Source organism: Rattus norvegicus, chromosome 10, assembly GCF_036323735.1.
Source record: "Rattus norvegicus strain BN/NHsdMcwi chromosome 10, GRCr8, whole genome shotgun sequence".
Taxonomy (NCBI): domain Eukaryota; kingdom Metazoa; phylum Chordata; class Mammalia; order Rodentia; family Muridae; genus Rattus; species Rattus norvegicus.
The window spans coordinates 88,779,724-88,798,722 of NC_086028.1; the positions used below are offsets into that span (position 1 = coordinate 88,779,724).

An 18,999-nucleotide genomic window follows, 5' to 3' on the forward strand; every position below is an offset into this window, starting at 1 on the left:
AGTGACTAGGTTTAAGTAAGGCCATGATTGATGTTGGGATCTGAGTCCTCGTGTGGCAAGACCAGACCTTTAGCCCCACTGCCGTTTAAGATCGTGGAAAGAGAGTGCTGCCTGCAAGCCAAAGGTGTCCTCATCCCACTGGATCCTGCTGCAGCCTCGGCTTGGACATCCAGCCTCCAGTTTTGTGAGGAATACACTTCCGTTGATCAAGCCACCTACCTGCTCTACAGTGTCATAGTAGCAGCTGCAGTCGTAAAAGCCAGTGTGGCCACAGAAACACTTGCACAGTGGTGTCTGTCTTGACGGCCTCTGAGGGGGTAGAACCCATGACCTTTCAGTTAGCAAATGAATTAAAAGGTGGCAGTGGCTGAAGAGATGGCTCAGAGGTTAAGAGCACTGTCTGTTCTTCCAGAGGTCCTGAGTTCAATTCCCAGCAACCACATGGTGGCTCACAACCATCTGTAATGGGATCTGGTGCTCTCTTCTGGCCTGTGGGCGTACATGCAGACAGAACACTATACATAATAAACAAACAAATAAATCTTTAAGAAAGAAGGAAGGAAGGAAGGCAGGAAAGAAGGAAGGGTAGCAGGTGATGCACTGTCAACGCTTGGGAGGTGGAAGCAGGATGTTCAGGAGTTCAAGGCCAGCCTCAGCTGTGCACTGAGGCAGGATGATACAGTGATATAGGCAGACTGAGAACCAGAGTAGCTCTTCACATACCACAATGCTCAACTAAGAGTCCAAGGTGTTTAAGCTGGAAGCCAGTCTTCCCGGCCATTATCAGAGTACATTCACCGAAGTAGGAGAATAAACATTTTATTTAACAGTTAGTTATTCGCTTGCCTTGGGACTTTAAATATATAGGTGTACAGCAAGAGGCCTCCACTCGTTCTCTTCTGCGCCCTGCCACGGTCAGGGCTGGGCTCGCATCAGCCGTACTAACTGGGTGTCAAGCTCCAGAACGCATGCGCAGAACCTCTACCCCAGAGCGCAGTGCCCGGCACGTGAGGACCCACAATAAATATGGACTGCATGGAACCAAGGGAGAAACCCAAGGGAAAGACTGGCATAGTACGAATGTTTAATAAATATTAGCTATTATTGTTTGTTGAGTCAGTGGGGGTGGGGCGGGGGGTGGAGCTAGGGGTTCAGACCCATAAACTGAGGTGGTGTGTGCATGAGGGAGGAAGCGGGCAGCAGACACAGGTTCAACTGTTTGCCTAAGGCTGAGACCTTCCGGACAGGCCTCTCCTAGCTCTGCGTGGCAAGTGGGTACCAGGTAGGCATCCAGCCAGGGTACAGACAGCAGCTGGGGGCTTCTATTTATGCTGTCCCTCCCCAAAAAACCAGCTGTGGTAGGTTCCCTGCTGCCTTCAGGGTCCCCCAACCTCTAACCTACACAAAGTGCTCCTGCAGATTTACTCTGGTCCACCTATAGGCTGTGCTGCTGGGGGTTGAGGGATCACTTCCTCCTCTAGAAGCTGGGCTTGCTGTGGGGAGAGCCTTTGCCGGGAACCGGATCACCTATGGACCCCTGAAGTAATTCGACTTCTGCAAGTCCCAGATCCCAGGAGCCATGTGGAGTAGGTGCAGGTTTGGCATGGGGTTAGTATGAAGAACTCCTGTGGAGAACGGGTGTGGCCCAGGGAGAGAGGGAAGCATAGGAAAAGTTCTCAGGTGGCATGTGTCAGGGTGACACTGGAGTGGAAGGCTGAGGAAAGCAGTCAGTGGCCTGGGCTGGCAGCCAGGGTCAGTCCCCTTCCTGGCAGCAGAGATGACGTCAGTAGCTGCTTCATGACCTCTTGCATAGCACGGGGCCTACAGGGTCTCCAAGGCCTGGCCAGGTGCAGGCCTGAGGACACCAGAAGGCTCTCACCAAATCCCTTCTTTCAGCCGGGGTGGGCGGGTGGATGGGACTCTAAAACAAACATTCACCTCCCAGCCCCAGGGACATTATCACATCCACGCAATAGGCGGAGTTGTAATCGGGAAAGGGCCCTAATGAACACCTACAGGGGATGTGACAGGGAGAAATCACATTTCATGAACTACCCACCAGGGGTCACCGTACCCTCTGAATCGAGGGGGTGTTGAAGTCACAGTGCAGCGGGGTGGGAAGTGGAGAGCCTCAGAGGAAGTCCAGCCTCGCGGCCTCCAGCTAACCCAGGGTCCAGAGTCAGTGCGGTGGGAAGATGTCTGCGCACTGATGTAGGATGAGCTCTACCACCTGGTTCTGGAACACCATGGTCATGGGCATGCTGGCTTCCTCCATCTCAGGCCTCAGCAGCGTGGGCCCGAACACTATGGCCACATTCTGCACAGACATACGGTTCTGCTCGCCATGCTCGATCACCCTGCAGTGGGATTGGTGGGATCAAGAGGTTAGAGCTTGGGGAGTCTCTCAACCATGGGCTCCAGCCACGACTAAGCCGTCCTCTTTTTCCCTCGGAAGTATGGCTTCTTACCGACACAGATGCTGGATGAGCAGGCGGAGAGTGTCGTGGTTGGGGGCTGGTAGCGTACGCACCAGGTCACGCACACAGCGGCTGCGCTGGGCCGGGTCTTGCAGCTCTGAATGAGAGAAGGGATCAGAAATGATCTGCTGGCTGTGGCAAAAGCAAGCTAACCTCCCCACCCCTCCTCTTCCTAAACCACTCACTGATGGCTGCTATGAACTGGTGGAAGTGCGAGAAGGGGAAGAGGGGTTCCGGCAGCTCTCGGAAGAAGAGCTTCAGGGCACCTGTGATCACGTGGACGTCTTCCCAGCGCCCATCGTCCAGGTCCAAGCGTTCATCTGCAACAGGGAAGCGCCCGGGGTATTGAGAGGCGATCAGCACTCTCTTGCGCCTTCAGGCCTCAGGGAAAGGACTGGGAAAGAGCCTACCGTGATCCACCTTATAGCGCAGCTTCTGGATGGTGGCCAGGTTCCCACTGATGCGGTACAGCCCATCAATATCCAGCCCTGTGGGAAAGGAAATGGCTGACCCTGGAAAGACTGGGGTCCCTGACGAATTCTACTCAGGGTTTTCCTATTCAGAGTCTTTCCGGCTCCTTCTTCTTGACCCTGTGCTCAATCAGGAGGTCTCCACCCTTGGCTCCCTAAAAGCTGGTCATGGCGCGCTGCCTTGTCTGCGCATGCATACATACCCCGGGCCTCGACGGTGCGGATGCATTGCTGCACGAAGCGTGGCACAGGGCTCCTCTCGCGCTCGCACAGTTGAGCCAGTGCACATCCAAACACCTGGTCTGGGGGAGAGGTTGGTCAGCGCCGCCCAGCCCCGCGCCACCTGAGCCCGGATCCCGGCGAACTGCAGGTACCTTTGATGTAGCCCTTCTCCCGCAAAGACTGCAGAGTGGGTCGTCTCTGTAGGAATTTGCGGAGCTTGTGCCGGACCCTGCTCAAGTCGCTTTCCTGGCTTCCGGGGTTGAGCGAGGGTGAGGCTGCCATAGACCGAACTCAGTCAGCAGGTGGCAGTGATGGCATTGGCCCTAGACCCCAACCAGGGCATCACTTCCCGCTCCTCAGCGGGGAGTCTTTCGGTCACCTCCCACCTGACCCGCCCCCCCCCCTCTCTCTCTCTCTCTCACACACACACACACACACACACACACACACACACACACACACACACCTGCATTCGGCCGCACATCCTCCTCCTTCCAGCTTCCGAGGCGCTCACTGGACCCAAAATCAGCACTGCTGGGTTCACCTTCCTCCCTTTGGGGCAGGTCTGCAGACTGGAAATCAGACAGCCTCAGAGAAGCAAGGCTTGGGGCGGGTTGGGGCCTCTCCCAAGCAGCTCTGGCCTGGAGATGCCCCAGGAAGAGCCTGTTTTCTCTTGTCAGTTTATTGTCCTGTGAATCAGACCTTCTGTCTTCCCTGACTGCAGAGTCCTCCAGGAGCTGCTAAGTTATTCTCTCCTCTCCCTTTCTTTCTTATCCTGGCCATCGCTAGCCTCCTCTCAATTCCTCAGCTCTCTCCATCCCACTAGACTGACTGAGCTTGCAATTCACATTTAGGCCAGACCACTGTCGATCACACCAACAGTACCTCCTGCCCCTGGATTCCTACAACCAAAATCTGTACCCATTGCTAACCCACATGGAATTCAGAGACAAATCTTATAAAGAGCTGTTGGTTTTTGTCAGAGCCCGGGATCAAACTCAGGACCATTTGCATGCAAAGCAAACCCTCTGTCGCTAAGCTATATCCCCAGTCCATAATTGGCACCACTGGGGCTGTGGCTTAATGCAAAACACTTGTTGGAAGATGCAAGGCCCTTGAGTTCAATCTGTGAATGCTTTCATCTGTAGCTGCCATGGCTGTCTGGCTCCTGAGAACCAGTTCCTGAGTCTGTTTCCCTCCCTCCCTCAAAATGACAAGTTTCTTCAGGTTATGCCTGCCCCCTCCGGTAGAGTCCTTCAAAACCAGCCCCAGGGCTGATGCCACGGGGTTCTTCCTCTGTGCATAGCTGAGGGTCCTGCATAAAAAGCCCAAGCCCCTCCCCGACAGCCCCTCGGGTTCCAGGCTCGGCCTACCAGCTCCTCGATGCCTTCGGCAATGGCCTTGTGCCAGGTGCTGATGATGGCCTCTGAGTCATGCTGGATCAGGTACTCTGAGCCATCTCGGCTCCGGAGCTGGAGGGACACAGTCAGTCAGTTCCCTGTTCTCTTGCCTACCTTGGGAGTAGGCTTAGAGTGTGTGTGTGTGTGTGTGTGTGTGTACTGAGAGGGAGGGGACCTGTCCCTGCCCTAAGCAACTCAGAGTCTAATAGAGCAGAGGCCACAAGCCAGGCCCAACTCTTCCTCTTTGTTTGATGCTGTGGGTAACAGTGTTTACTAATGCGAGGTCCAGGACATTTGAGTCATTTTATGGGCATATTAGTAGTTATAGAGCAGAGGTCTCATTGCCGCCCGCCACAGAACACAGCAGGCCTCCCCCCTCCCCCCCAGGGAATGGGCAAACGATAGAAAATTCCTATGGAAGATCCTAGTGGGGAGAAAAATGCAGGGAGGGGCAGAAATAGACCGTGGCTGGCCCATGGCTGATCCCAAACACCCGGAGGCTATGGCGTCTCGGCAGCTGCAGTGCCTGGCTTTAGAAGTATATACATCGTCAGCCTTGCCCTTTTGTCCAGAGAGAGGCAGAGAGCAGAATCTGTCTCACACAGTGGGGAACAACTTCTAGAGTCAGAGAAAACTGTCTTTTGTTTGTACACTTTTTAAAATTATAAATGCGAGGGGTTGGGGATTTAGCTCAGTGGTAGAGCGCTTGCTGCCTAGGAAGCGCAAGGCCCTGGGTTCAATCCCCAGCTCCGAAAAAAAGAACCAAAAAAAAAAAAAAATTATAAATGCGAGGCTGGAGAGATGGCTCCGCCAGCGGTTAAGAGCACTTGCTGCTCTTGCAGAAGACCTGAGTGTGGTTCCTAGCACCCACAAACAAGGCGGCTCACAACCATTCAGTTCCAGGGAACCCAGTTCCCTTTTCCCTTTTCTGACTTCTGTGGGGTAACACACACACACACACATACACACACACACACACACACACACACACACACACACACACACACAAATTCAAAACATTCACATATATAAAATAAATAAATCTAGAATCAAATAAAACTTGGAGAATCATTTCAAAACAAAACAAAACAAAACATCCGGGCTCCCTGCACAAAGTCTGGCCATGCTTCTGAACTTCTTCATACTATCCTGTCTGATGCCGTCCTAAGGTGTCAGAAGCCCAGCTTCTATAGACACTTATCACATATCCCTCTAGACCCCAGGTTCACAGAGCTACACTTTAGAAAGCTCTTTAAGAGGGGTTGGGGATTTAGCTCAGTGGTAGAGCACTTGCCTAGCAAGCGCAAGGCCCTGGGTTCGGTCCCCAGCTCCAAAAAAAAAAAAAAAAAAAAAAAAAAAAGAAAGCTCTTTAAGAGCCAAGGATTTGGAAACAGCTTAGACTCCCTGGAACAGAGAAATTTAACTCTCCCTAACAGTAAAGATCCGTGTAACTGATTGCCCTCCCTTTTCTCCTCTGCTGCTGAGAGAGCCTAACTTTCTCTCGGTGAACACCTGAGCATCTGCTATTTACTGTCTGCCCCTAGTTGCTCCCCATCCTGGACCGTCCTTAACTTGCTTGGCCAGCTACTGGCTACTGGTTTTTTGGTGGCTTTTTATCAGTTCGTTGCCTATGGTGTGTGTGTGTGTGTGCATGTGTGTGTATGTGTGTGTACGTGTGTATATGTGTGTATGTATATATGTGTGTGTGTGTGTGTGTGTGTGTATGTGTGTGTGTGTGCACGAGACGCACTTGTGAGTGGAGGCCAGTGTCCAACCTCAGATGTTGTCTACTTTTTGTCTTGGAATGCATGTATCTGCTTTTCCACCCCCGGGATCACAACCGTGTCCACTGCGCTGCCCTTTTACATGGGTTCTGGGGATCTTCAGATCCTCCTGCTTGTGGATAAACACCTTACTGACTACGCCATTTCCTCAGCTCTCACTGCCCATGTGTTTTTCTTGTCTTCTGCCTCACAGCTCTTAGGGACCGACAAACCCCCGAACACTGAAGGGTGTGGTGCCCAGACTTTGCCAGAGTCTTCTTGCTCTACCTGCCGGGGAAACCGGACCAGCTCGTCACTGCTTTATTTGATGGGGACCCAATAAAAACCAAAATCTGGGCTTTGGCCTGTGAAAGCAGGTTCCTGGCTCAACCCATCCCAGTAAGGAGCTTGAATCAGAGTCCCTGGTCTCAAACTGAGAGGAAGAAAGCCACTCTGGGGATGGCCTCCTCTCCCAGAGACCTGCTTCTTACCCTCAGTGGCAAGGACTATTAACTCTGTTCCCAAGTCAGGGATTTCAGACAGCATGACAACAGAAGCACTGGTCCCAACCCCAGGCAGCCTTCTCTTTGAGTCTTGAGAACTCTGGCCCTCCTTTTCACAGGCCCCGATTCCTGCGCCCTGTCTGCAGTGGGATTCACAGGCCTCCATTCCTGGGCCCTGTCTGCAGTGGGATTCACAGGCCCCCATTCCTGGCCCCTGTCTGCAGTGGGATTCACAGGCCCCCATTCCTGGGCCCTGTCTGCAGTGGGATTCACAGGCCCCCATTCCTGGGTCCCGTCTGCAGTGGGATTCACAGGCCCCCATTCCTGGGCCCTGTCTGCAGTGGGATTCACGGGCTCCCTTCCCTATCCATCCACTCACCTCTAGCACATTCTTCTTGCTGGATTTGTCTTTGGGGGCCCACGAGAGCGAGGCCCCCCTCAGTTCGACTGTATATTCAGGGGTGGAGAGTTTGGAAGGCTGCCTCTGTGGGGAAGGAAGGAATGAAGGAAGGAAGCAAAATTATATGGGGCATCCATCTAGGTGGGCTTGCTATAGCCCCTGGTTCCCCTGTGCATCTTTAGCCTAGAACCTGTTGGAAAGCAGGAGGGAAGAGAAGGAAGGAGCCCAACCCGGTTCTGTGAGCAGGTATGCTAGGCCTCAGCCGCCCTGCGGTCCAGACTAGAGCTGACCATCCCCAAGGACAGTTCTTCAGGCCTGAAGTGGTGGGAGGTGTTTGTACAGAGTGAATCTGCCATTATTGCCTCTCAGTACTTGGGTGGGTACCCATCTTTAAGACTAGAAAAAGAGCAGAAGGCATCCCCTACTCGGGGATAGGTCTCACCAGGCCGCTTGCAGCTGAGGTCTTTGAATCCTTGAAGAAGGTCAGGACACCGCCCTCCAGCACGGTCCAGGAAGCATTCCAGTGTTTCTTCCTGTGTTAGGAGGAAGTAGGGGTGGGTGGGGCTTAAATTTGCTCCTGGGCCGGAGGACTCACTTAACCCAAACACACACTGAGATTCAGAGTATGAAGATCGTAGCTTGGGATACTGGCATGAGCGGGCTGGATTCCCAACCCCAGATAGCCAGTAGTCAAGGAAGCTTAGGCTCCGGTTTCTCACAGGACGTTATAGGAAGTTGCTACTGTGACTAGTAACAGTGTTGCCTATGGGAGGCTAGGGGAACTTCAGCATCAAAGCCCCCCCTGCCAGGGTTGGTCTGGGCAGGCTCTCACCGAAGTCTCTTCCCCTTGTCTACTGTCTTGGTTCGATGGAGCACTCCTGCCTTGTCCAGGGTCTTGATCTAAGAGAGCGGAGGGGGTAGGGAACAGTTATGAAGGGGCAAGCCGTGAGGTACAGAAGCTAGCATCTCCTTGGTTGGAGGTTCCCCTGAAGCTCACTGAACACCGTCCAGCTGCTGGGAGGGAGGATGATATCACTACACAAGGGATCACCCCAGGGCCTCCCTGCTCTCTCCACTCTGGGGCTTACAGAGGAGGAATATATTGTACCTATCCCCAATCCCAGACCCCTTTGGCTCTTGGCCCTTGGCCCTTTCCCACCTTCTCCTCTGGAGGGCTAGCCTGGGCTGGAGTATCACTATCCTGGCTGGATTTACGACCACTCCGAGGGGCAGGGACCGGGACCTGAGGAGAGATACATTGTCACCAATCATTCTCTCCAACCCCTTCCTCTCCCTCCTACCCCCAGCTATCTCCCTTTCCAAGCTGGTTACCTGGGGCAGTTCCCACTGAACAGAGGAGTCCTCTGGATTGTAGAAATATGGCTTCCCTTCCTGGTCCTCCAACCTTACCCACTGTGGACACAAGGATGGTCAGGGCCCTCAGCCTAGAGTCCAGGATGGTACTAAAGGCCGCAGTACCTCCAGACTTAGTGTTGAAAGGCATGGGGTGTTCACTTTAGACTCGAGGGGAGGTCGAGGAAGTCCAGGGAAGGAAGTGACAGCGAAGTAGTCTAGGTCTGTCTACTAGTGAGGTCCTACCTGCTCTTGAGTGAACTGGTTGGTGTAGAGCATCTGCTTCTCTGGGGTAATTTGACAGGACCAGCCAGGGGGTGCAACCAAGGGAGAAGTTGGGCCGAGATCACTGAAGGAGCCCACAGGAGAATAGTCCTCTTCAGGATAACTGGTCAGTAATTCAGGGTAGTCTGTTTCAGGAGTCGGGGGCTGCAGAGACGCAAAGATGGAGTCAGAGGTTCTCTGTCTCCTGCTTCCCCTCCCTTTACTCTCTAGTTCTTGGTGCCAAGAAGCAAGAAAAAGTCAGGGGCCCTTGAAGAGGGATCTGCCCCTACTCTCTGGTCCCTGAGAAGCAAGAGGTGGGGTTAGCAACACTCAGAGGCGGCCCTGCCCTGATTCTCTGGTTTCTGATTAGCATGAGAAGAGGGAGGTCAAAGATATTCAGAAATGGTCTCCCCGACCCCCTCCCCCTGCATGCGCGCCTACACATACATTGTCCCACCCCTATCCTCTGATCACCGAGAAGCAGGAGGTGTGATCAGCGGCCCTTGGTGGGTGGGGTGGGAGGGGCGCCTCTCACCCTCTGCTGCCCCGGGCTTCGCGGGCTCAGGCTGGGTTGCATCTCCAGTTGTTCCTCGGGATCGTCCTCCAGCTCCTCAGTCTCGTCCTCCCAGACCGTCTCACCCGTCAAGGGGTTGTAGAAGAACACCCTGCCGCTCTCCTCATCCCAGTACTGGCCCCACTCTGTCTCCAGGCTCTCCCCGCTGCCCACAGAGGCCCGGGAGGTAGTCGGGCTGGTGGCGCCTTCAGGTGCTTCAAAGGGTGACTCCCAGGTGGTCACGCCCGTGTCGGGGTTGTAGTAGTAGGGGCGCCCAGTGCCCGCATCTGTGTGCGTCTCCCACACCGGGCTGAGCCGAGGAGGAGCTGCAGCAGAGCGCGGCGACGTGACCTGAGGTTGCCTCTCTACGTTGGCATACACTGGTTCCGGTGGCTCGTCTACCTGCAGGAGCAGAAGGAGACGACTTTTGAGACAACTCCAGAGTTACACATTGTGGACCTGGACATTTGTAACCTGGGCAACCTTCAGCAAGCCCCGGTACCTCTCTGGCTCAGTTTCTCCGTGTGGAAAATGTGTGCCTTGCCCATCCCAGAAATTGCGGCAAAAAACCAAACCAAACCAAACAAAACAAAACAAAAACCCACAAAAAAAAAAAAAAAACAAACAAAACCCAAAAATCACCATGATTTCTGAAAGTGCTGTGTATCAGTTTGTTTATCTAATAACAAGAACTCAGCTCTTTTATTGACAGAGGAGCCTGCACTTAGAGAAAGGCGAAACACCAACCGGAACAGACCAATGGCCTGGGACCAATTCTTTAGTGGTCCTAATTTGGGGTCTAACAGTATTCCATGGGCACAGTGAAGGCATGCGCATGCGCACACGTGAGAGCGGAACAGCTAGATGGTCGGGGCTGGAGAATTAAGGCTCAAATCAAGGAGCTGTCCCTTTCCCCACAAAGGACTAGGGCATCTAGGGTTACATCTGGTTAGTCACAGAAGAGAGCTCACGGTGTGATTCACACTTTTTGCTTCCCTGCTGGTGGAAGGGCAAAGTCTCAACCCTGAGAGGCCGTCCTGTGCTTGGGGCTCTACTTCCTGCCACTCCTTGCCCCAGGCCTTGAACTTTAAGCTCTAGTTGCAGCGAAGTCTCAGGTCCCAGTGCCCGTGCGTCCTTGCGGGAACTTAAGCAGGTCCAGTGCATTCAGCTCCCTTGTAGCCTGTCTGTGTCCAGCTCCACCCAGCTCACTCAGCTGACTCCCAGACCTCTCCCTAGATCCCTCCTGTGTCCCCACCACACACAGCCCAGCAATGCCAGCCCCCTAGACAGACAGACAAGGCCATTATCAAACCTTAGCTGGCAGAAATGCACTGGGGACTGGTAGTTTCCTAAGAACACTCGATGCTTCCACCAAACAGGACTCAAAAAGCTAATACAGGTGGACTATGGGGACTCACCCGGCATTCAGGGAACCCTGGGTTCCATTCTAAGTACTGCTTACAACCAGCCACACCAGTCAGTATCTTTCTGTCACTCAGAAGACAGATGCAGAACTTCACGAGTTCAATGTTATCCTTGTCTATGTGTGGAGTTTGAAGACAGGGTCGGGTACATGAGACCCTGTCTCAGAAAGACCAAAGCCAAACAAAATGCAGACAAAGGATCTATCTGGGCAGTGTGATTGTAGGGGTTATGCTTGGGGGGGGGGTTGGGTGTTGGGTAATTGAGTCCTAGGCCTCAAGTACAAAAGACAAATAGTTACTCGTCCTCCGAGCCCCAGATCCAGTTCTTTTTCCTTTAAAAATTTTGGAGCTTCCATTTTTTTTTTTAATGACCAAGATTCATTTTCTTTAAGATCTATCTATCTATCTATCTATCTATCTATCATCTATTATAAGTACACTGTAGCTGTCTTCAGACACACTGAAAGAGGGCCTCAGATCCCATTATGGATGGTTGTGAGCCACCATGTGGTTGCTGGGAACTGAACTCAGGACCTCTGGAAGAGCAGCCAGTGATCTTAACTGTTAAGCCAGCTTTCCAGCCCCTCCAATTTTTTTTAACAGTAATACACACACACACACACACACACACACACACACACACACACACACACACACAGAGACTCTATGCATATATGTATATTGTAATAAAGTAAATAAAATCATCACAAACATTCTCCTCCATGGCTGTGTAAGGGAAGCATGTTCTACTCAACCTGGCTTCTCCCTGGGACTTAGGAAGAAACATAAAAATCACTTATTTGGGGTTGGAGAGATGGCTCCGTGGTTAAGAGCATTTGCTGCTCTTGCAGAGGACCTGGGTTCAATTCCCTGCAACCACATGATGATGGCTCACAGCTCCAGCTCAAGCAGAACCAATCCCCTCTTCTGACCTCCTTGGGCACCGGGCACACACATTATGCATGTACATACATGAGTGTTTGGAGTCACGCACATACAAATAAATAAACCCCCCAATCCCTAACCCCAGGCACTCGTCCTACAAAGATTTCTCTGCTCTGCTCTGCGTCAGGAACTGAGCCAGGCGCCAGGAATGCTGCAGAGAACAAATGGACATTAGTCCCTGCTCGGTGAGATTGGCCTCCAGGGGACACACGAAGCATGTCAGTGACGGGCACTGCTGAGAGAGATGGCAAAGCCAGAGGCTGGCGAGAGAGCTCTGCCGTTAAAGGCACTGACAGCCTGAGTTTGAACCTCAGGACCCATTTGGTGGAGGGAGGGGACTGACTCTGCCCAAGTTGCCTTCCTACTTCACATATGGGCCATGATGTGGGTATATATGGGTATGTATGGTCATGTGTGCACTTATATGGGCACCCAATAAGTAAATAAAATAGAATAAAAAAATTGAGGCATGGCGAGACACGGGAGGTCACAGTTTCGACAAGTTGGCCAGTTCCCAGGATGCACGTGGGTTGAACCCACCAACTCCCCTCCTTTATCCCTTTAGGCTCCCGTGGTGGAGACAGACCTTCCACCCACTTCTCCTTTCTCCCTGATCTCAAACCTCACGTGGCATCCTATGTTTTGGCTACACCAGGATGGTCCCTACCTCTCCAGAAGAAGGTACCTAGCCACTTCCTTGCCTTTCCTTAGGCTATTTCCTAGGCCTGACTTCCTCTCTCTCTCTTCCTGCTCACTTTGACTTTGTTTCTTGGGGAGCCTCCCTGGAGAGAGGTCTAAGCCATTCATCACCTTGTTCAGGCCCAGTGGCACTCAGCCTAGGAGGTTGGGTAACGGACCATCTACCTAACCACCTTTCTTTCTTTGCATGTGTATGTGGTGTGTGTGTGTGTGTGTGTGTGTGTGTGTGTGTGTGTGTGTGCGCGCGCGCGCGCGCGCATGCGCACACACATATATGTATGTGGTCTGAGGCCGACATCGGTTCCTTCCTCCACTTAACCCCACGTAAACTGTTGAGCCGGGGTCTCTCACTTGCAGCCAGAGACCCCCGACTTGGTTAGTACAGCTCTAGAGATCCTGTCTCTGCCTCCCCAGCACTGGGATTACAGGCGGCTTCCATGCCCACCTGGCTTTTACATGGGTTCCAGGGATCCAAACTCCGGGCCTCACACTTACACAGAAAGCGCTTTACCCACTGAGCCATCCCCCTAGTCCCAGGCATGCATCTCCTGTGAGTGTAACATAGGATGGTATGCCCAGTGCCACTGGCCCCATTCAGGTGAAACCAGATCTACCCAGATACCCAGATACTGCTTTAATAGGCAAGTCGATTCTGTGACAAACGCCAGAAACAAACAAACACACAAACAAACAAACAAACACACACACACACACACACATACAGAGAGAGAGAGAGAGAGAGAGAGAGAGAGAGAGAGAGAGAGAGAACAGAATGTGAGAAAGGATTTGTGGGGATGAAGCTTTGAGCCACAGCGCCCAGGAGATTTACCGGGACAGGACAGAAACTACAATGACAGGGAACAGAGAGGGCAGATAATGCCTCCTGCCCCACAATTGGATGCACTGGGGCTGTGGCCTTGCCTGTTCCAGGCCTGGGGTTGGAAGGGTCCATGGGTGATGGGAAGATGCTACTATGGTGTTGGGCTCTTTGGAGCAGGGATTTATGCTTGACAGGTTACTGGAGCTAACAGGGATCTCCAACATAGGACACACCAGCAGGTATGGGGGATACTGAAGAGAGAGAGGTTTAAGTCCCTAGAGTGTCAGGGTTAACACAAGAAGAGACGATGCAGAATCACGTGGTGGGAGCGGGAAGCATTAGGAAGACAGGCTTGCCCCAGAGACACCAACTGCTCCGGGTGGATGAGAGAGACCCTCATAGAGACGAGCGGGCAGAACCCGCTCCTCTGAAGTTGTTTGCTGCAGCCATGCAGCTGTCATACTCGTTGGTCCCTCAAACTCTGGAGCTCTCCGTGGGCTCCCCACAGCCCCCAACCCCAGTGATAGGCTGAGGGAGCTTTGTTTTGCTAGCAGGGTTCCGCTGGGTTCTCATCACTTCCGGGGGCTGCATAGACTCTTTCACTGCGCTTTCAGGGGGACATGGCAGACCCCCACTCTGGAGACCCACATGCAGCTATTGCCTAAAAATAGTATCAAGGGCTCCTAAGTTGTAACGTTTAGGTGCAGAAGTGGGGAAGAGGAAGAGGCCTCCTCACCTCAGGTCAGAGAACTGAGCCAGGAGATTCCCCTTCACTTCCTTATGGTTCTGCGCCCCTTGCCTTTGATTCCTTTCCCTTACCCACAGTGGTGGAAACCCTGTCTGTCTTGCCCCGAGCCGTGAATCTCAGAACTCTCTGTCTACCCTTCCAAGGATAGACAGAAAAGAAACAGAAAAGGCCTCTGAGAAGAATGTCTCGACCCACCACCACGCTCACATGCCCTTTTCTGAGCTTCTAAGATCAGCTCCTAGGAGAGTGCGGCGCAGGTCTGCTGTAGCTCTAAACCCAGAAGGCCACCCCGGCAGAGGCTGAGCCTGCCCTGAGCCCTTCTAGCCTTACCTGTGCCCGCAGGGCCCGGCTCTGCCTCCGGACCAGTTTTGAAATCATGTCCACCATCCCGGCCCCCTCTGAGTTGCTGGGATGGAGCCTGGGAAAGCTTAGGGGGTGGAGCCCAGGACCACAACTCCGGGCTGGCAGAGGGCAACTGGGAAACAAGAAGTTGCCTCGAGATGGCGGGGAGGCTAAGACTGTAGCTGGTTTCCTGTCACAGCTGCGGAAGTGCCTGAGACAAAGTTGCCTGATGGGTGTGGGGTGGTGCAGGTTGGGGTGCTTTCACGTTTCCTGGACACCACTGGCTGTCCCCTCCGCCCCTGTGCTCAGTGCTCTGGTGACACAGGGGATCTAAATCCCAGCCCCAGATGCAGCTCAGAACAGCTGGTACCAAGCCCCTCACGTGTAAGTTACGGTGGTCTGGAAGATAATGCTCAGATGGGGACAGGTGGAAATCCTGAGGAGAGGGCTTCAACCTAGGGCAAGCCTAGAGTACTGAGCCTCCTGTGGCAGATGTGAGACAGTGAGTGTCTGTGAACTCCCAGCAGGCCCAGGAGGATGTGAAGGGAAAGAGGAAGGCTGTGGAAAGAGACGTTTCAGATGAGGAAGGGGTTTGGACACATGTGGTATGAGGAAGCTGGTGTCTAGACTCTGCCAGCAAAGAGAACAGAAGGGACAGTGATCACACCACTGTCTTCCCACTCGACCACCTGGCTCTGTCTCCTCCAGACTTGGTTACCAAGGTGCACTTGCCCTCTTCCTCCTGGGTGGCCACACGCATCCATCCCCATAGCTGTCTCTCCGTCCATGTGCTAATCTGCTCACCTCCACTGAGGATTGAGGGAAAGGAGAGAGGACGGCAACCAGCTCCTTTCTTCTGATTTCTCCTTCCTCCCTCCCCTCACGAGACGGACACTCCATCCCCAGGCACACACAGTGGACCCAGCATGCCCTGGGTGAGCAGCTATGGCTGCTCCTCCAAGTCCCTGGGGACCATCTTGTCTATCCTGTCCCTCCCCAAGGTGCTTCCTTCCTGGGCCCTGCTTCTGAGTCTCCAGCCTGTTTCTAGTTTAGATTCTGACCCCTCCTCTCTCACTTCAGAAACCCCAGAGGGAGACAGGTCATAGAATTGAAACACTTGGGCTGGAGAGATGGCTCAGTGGTTAAGAGCACCGACTGCTTTTCCAGAGGTCCTGAGTTCAAATCCCAGCAACCACATGGTGGCTTACAACCATCTGTAATGGGATCTGATGCCCTCTTCTGGTGTGTCTGAGTATAGCTACAGTGTATACATAAAATAAATAAATAAATAAATAAATAAATAAATAAATAAATCTTTAAAAAAAAAAAAAGGAATGGAAACACGTAATGAGAGCACAGGAAGGTGGAGGCTCTGTGGTCCTCTGCCCTGCCAGCGCTTCATCAGAAAACCAGTCCCCAGGGTGCATGGCCCACAGTCGGCCTCCCCCAAGCCAGTACTACTCTGGGTCCACAGGCTAGCTCTCAGGCTAAAGCGTGACTTTGCTTCTCCCAGCAAGCTGAGGCGATGACCACAGCTGGTGCCCGCCAGCACACCAGGCTGAGCCTGAGTGCTGAGCTGAGCGTTACACAGCAGGAGGGGCAGAGTCACCTGCAAAGACCAGATGCCAACCACCCTACCTCACCTCCCTCTCCAGGCCTCACTTTCAAAACCCCCCTGGGAAGGGGACGGGGAGGGGACGGTGCAAGGGGGAAAATCCTGGCCCCTGGGTTGAGAGACAAAAAAAAAAATGCCCCCAAAACATACTGCATGGAACGGCATGTGCCTGTAACTCCATCACTCAGGCAGGATTGTAAATTTGAAGGTAGCTTGGAATTTGTTCATTGTAGCTTCTTGGTCATTTAGTGAGAATTTATCTCTAAAGAAAAGCAAAAGAGAAAGAGGGGTGGGCAGGAGGGAGGGGGAGAGGGAAAGGGAGGGGAGGGGGAGGGGAGGGGAAGAGGAAGGGGAGGAGGGAGAGGGAACGAGGGAGCGCACAAATCAAATGCTCAGCCAGGAACGGGCCTCCATCCACTCTCTGAGCCTGCCTGCCCTTTGCCACCCAGACTGGGTAGAGACACAGCAGGAAGGAATGTGTTTTTTATCTCAGCATTGTCACACAGTGGGTCCCTCCCCTACTACACCTTCTACAGGCCAGTGACTAAGTATCCTTCTGTCTACACTGAGAGCTACATGCTCACTACTGTACAGGGACGATCTGGGAGCAGAGTCCTAGATAGAGCACTTCACCGCTCTCTGGAGTGGTTGTGCAGTCCCAGGCCCAGGCAGGTGTCCACTTTAGCAGAATCCTGAACAGGATGGGTTTGGGGCTGAATTATCTTGATAAACACAGAATGAATATATCCAGAGGCATGGGGGTCTGGGTAGGCTCTGTCTCAGAGAGCACTAGCTGGAATTTCTGGGCCCTAGTTTCTTTAGCTATATAGCATGGGGCTGTCCTCTTCCCCGCCCCCAGGGCTGGTTTCTGTGAAAGCACAGCTGGCCACTGGGTTCCCACAACCACAGGGCCCTGGGGAGAAAGCTGGGTGTGTTTCTGCTTTTATGATTCTGGGTTTTGGATTGGGCACCCTAAGCACTGAACTCTGCCTCAGCCTCTGGATGACCTCATGGAGCTGCCTGCTGGGCCTGCTCCTCCCGGGTGGGCAAGATCTGGGTGTGGCTCCTTCCTGGCACATACTAGAGGTAGTGCTGGCAGAGGGCCCACAGAGCCCGTCAAGAACTTCTGGGCTGCTCAGTGGAGGCTGTGGTCTTGAGACAAGCTGCAGAGTAAGAACGTGTGACCAGGGGCTGCCTGTACCCACACTCCCCTCAGACTTCTTTTTTTTTTTTTGGTTCTTCCCCCCCCCCCCCCCCCCCCCGGAGCTGGGGACCGAACCCAGGGCCTTGCGCTTCCTAGGTAAGCGCTCTACCACTGAGCTAAATCCCCAGCCCCTCCCCTCAGACTTCTTTTCTCTCATTTCGTTGCAGGGCACAGGGGCTTCCTCTTCGTGCCAGCTTCCCTAACCTGGGCCTACAAAGTCTCCACTGGTTATGGAGGCCTCACCTCCAACCTTCATCCCCTCCTCTTTTTCAATCACCCTGGTCCTCCTGATGGTGCTTTATAAACTTGGTTTCTCGTGTGTGTGTGTGTGTGTGTGTGTGTGTGTGTGTGTGTGTGTGTGACAGAGAGAGACAGACAGAAACACACATGTGGGTGCATATACACACAGAGACAGACAGATATATAGAGACATGCACACATACACACAGAGATAGATACTCTGACTGACAGACACATAGAGAGACACACAGGGAGACACGTGCACACACACACACAGACAGTAGACAGACAAACAGACACACACACAGACAGTAGACAGACAGACAACACAGAGAGAGAGAGAGAGAGAGAGAGAGAGAGAGAGAGAGAGAGAGAAAGAGAGATTCATATGCTTCCCTTCCTTCTAAATGCTTAGCACTTAGCGTATGGGGTTCTGAAGATCAAACCCAAGGCCTAATGCACTCTTGGCAAGCATTCTACGACTGAGTCACACCCACAGTTTTCTGGGTTGTGTTTGAAGCTCTGGGATTGAACATGAGTGTTTCTAAAGCTGGGCAAGGGCTCTACCACTGAGCTATGTTCCTAACCCGGCCTGCCTTAAAACAAAACAGAAAGTGGGAGCTGGAGAGATGGCTCAGCAGGTAAACCAAGCATTCGCCATGCAAACATGAGGACCCGGGGTTCACATCTCCAGACCCCAGGTAAAAGCTGGGTGGGTGTGGTGGTCCACCTGTAATCCCAGCAAGGGAGCCAGGGACAGGCCTCCCCCAGATCTGACAAAGAAACAGCTGGGACCCTGCTTGGAGGTGCCGGACATCAGCCTAGGGTCTCCACTTGCATGCACACACCTGTGCATCCACATACATGAGAATATAACTACACGCCATCCACATATGTGAGAATATAACTATGCATACCCATGCAAAAGAAGGAAAGGAAAAAAACGAGGGAATGGGGCTGGGGCATATCTCGGTGGTGAGCACTTCCCAAGTGTGAGATGCTGGGTTCAGTCATTCACTTAGCCTTGGTCCCATTTCTGCAACTCTTTTTGCTTGCATTTATTTATTTAATGACAGTGTCTCTCTATAGACCAGGCTAGCCTGAAACTCACTGTATAGCCCCGATTGGCCTTAAACTCATGGTGCTGGGTGGTTTTAGTCAACTTGACACATGCTAAAGTCATCTGGGAGGAGGAAGCCTCAATTAGAAAAATTCCTCCAAAAGATTAGGCTGTAGGCAAATCTGAAGGGCATTTTCTTAATTGGTGATTGATGGGGGCCGGTCCAGATGATCGTGGGTGGGGCCATCCCTGGGCTGGTGGTCCTGGGTTCTATAAGAAAACAGGCTGAGCAAGTCATGGGGAGCAAGCCAGCAAGCAGCACCCCTCCATGGCTTCTGCATCAGCTCCTGCCTCCAAGTTCCTGCCCAGCTTGAGTTCCTGTCCTGACTTCCCTTGAAGATGAACAGCGATATGGAAGTGTTCGCCAAATAAACCCTTTCCTCCCCATGCTAATTTTAGTCATGGTGTTTCACCACAGAGATAGAAACCCTGACTAA

General features: G+C 52.9%; 1 protein-coding gene across 7 annotated transcripts in view; it reads right to left on the reverse strand.

Annotated features, from left to right (window-relative positions):
• Nucleotides 1-803: 803 nt before the first annotated feature.
• Nucleotides 804-18,999, reverse strand: part of Arhgap27 (Rho GTPase activating protein 27) — a 32,749-nt gene continuing 14,553 nt past the window's right edge. For 2 of the 7 annotated variants that reach the window (XM_063269174.1, XM_063269175.1), the window contains exons 4-18: nt 9,388-9,803; nt 8,835-9,017; nt 8,568-8,648; nt 8,395-8,478; nt 8,068-8,135; nt 7,678-7,768; nt 7,215-7,319; nt 4,543-4,641; nt 3,636-3,741; nt 3,322-3,444; nt 3,151-3,249; nt 2,888-2,965; nt 2,663-2,797; nt 2,469-2,574; nt 804-2,357 (exon numbers count right to left, since the gene is read on the reverse strand). In XM_063269174.1, coding sequence (XP_063125244.1) covers nt 2,180-2,357; nt 2,469-2,574; nt 2,663-2,797; nt 2,888-2,965; nt 3,151-3,249; nt 3,322-3,444; nt 3,636-3,741; nt 4,543-4,641; nt 7,215-7,319; nt 7,678-7,768; nt 8,068-8,135; nt 8,395-8,478; nt 8,568-8,648; nt 8,835-9,017; nt 9,388-9,803 — 1,952 coding nt within the window. In that variant the 3' untranslated portion in view covers nt 804-2,179. Of the gene's footprint in view, nt 2,358-2,468; nt 2,575-2,662; nt 2,798-2,887; nt 2,966-3,150; nt 3,250-3,321; nt 3,445-3,635; nt 3,742-4,542; nt 4,642-7,214; nt 7,320-7,677; nt 7,769-8,067; nt 8,136-8,394; nt 8,479-8,567; nt 8,649-8,834; nt 9,018-9,387; nt 9,808-14,371; nt 14,689-18,999 lie in introns of those variants that run through there. The other 5 variants (NM_198759.2, XM_008768291.4, XM_006247525.5 and 2 more) reach the window with 4 other exon arrangements.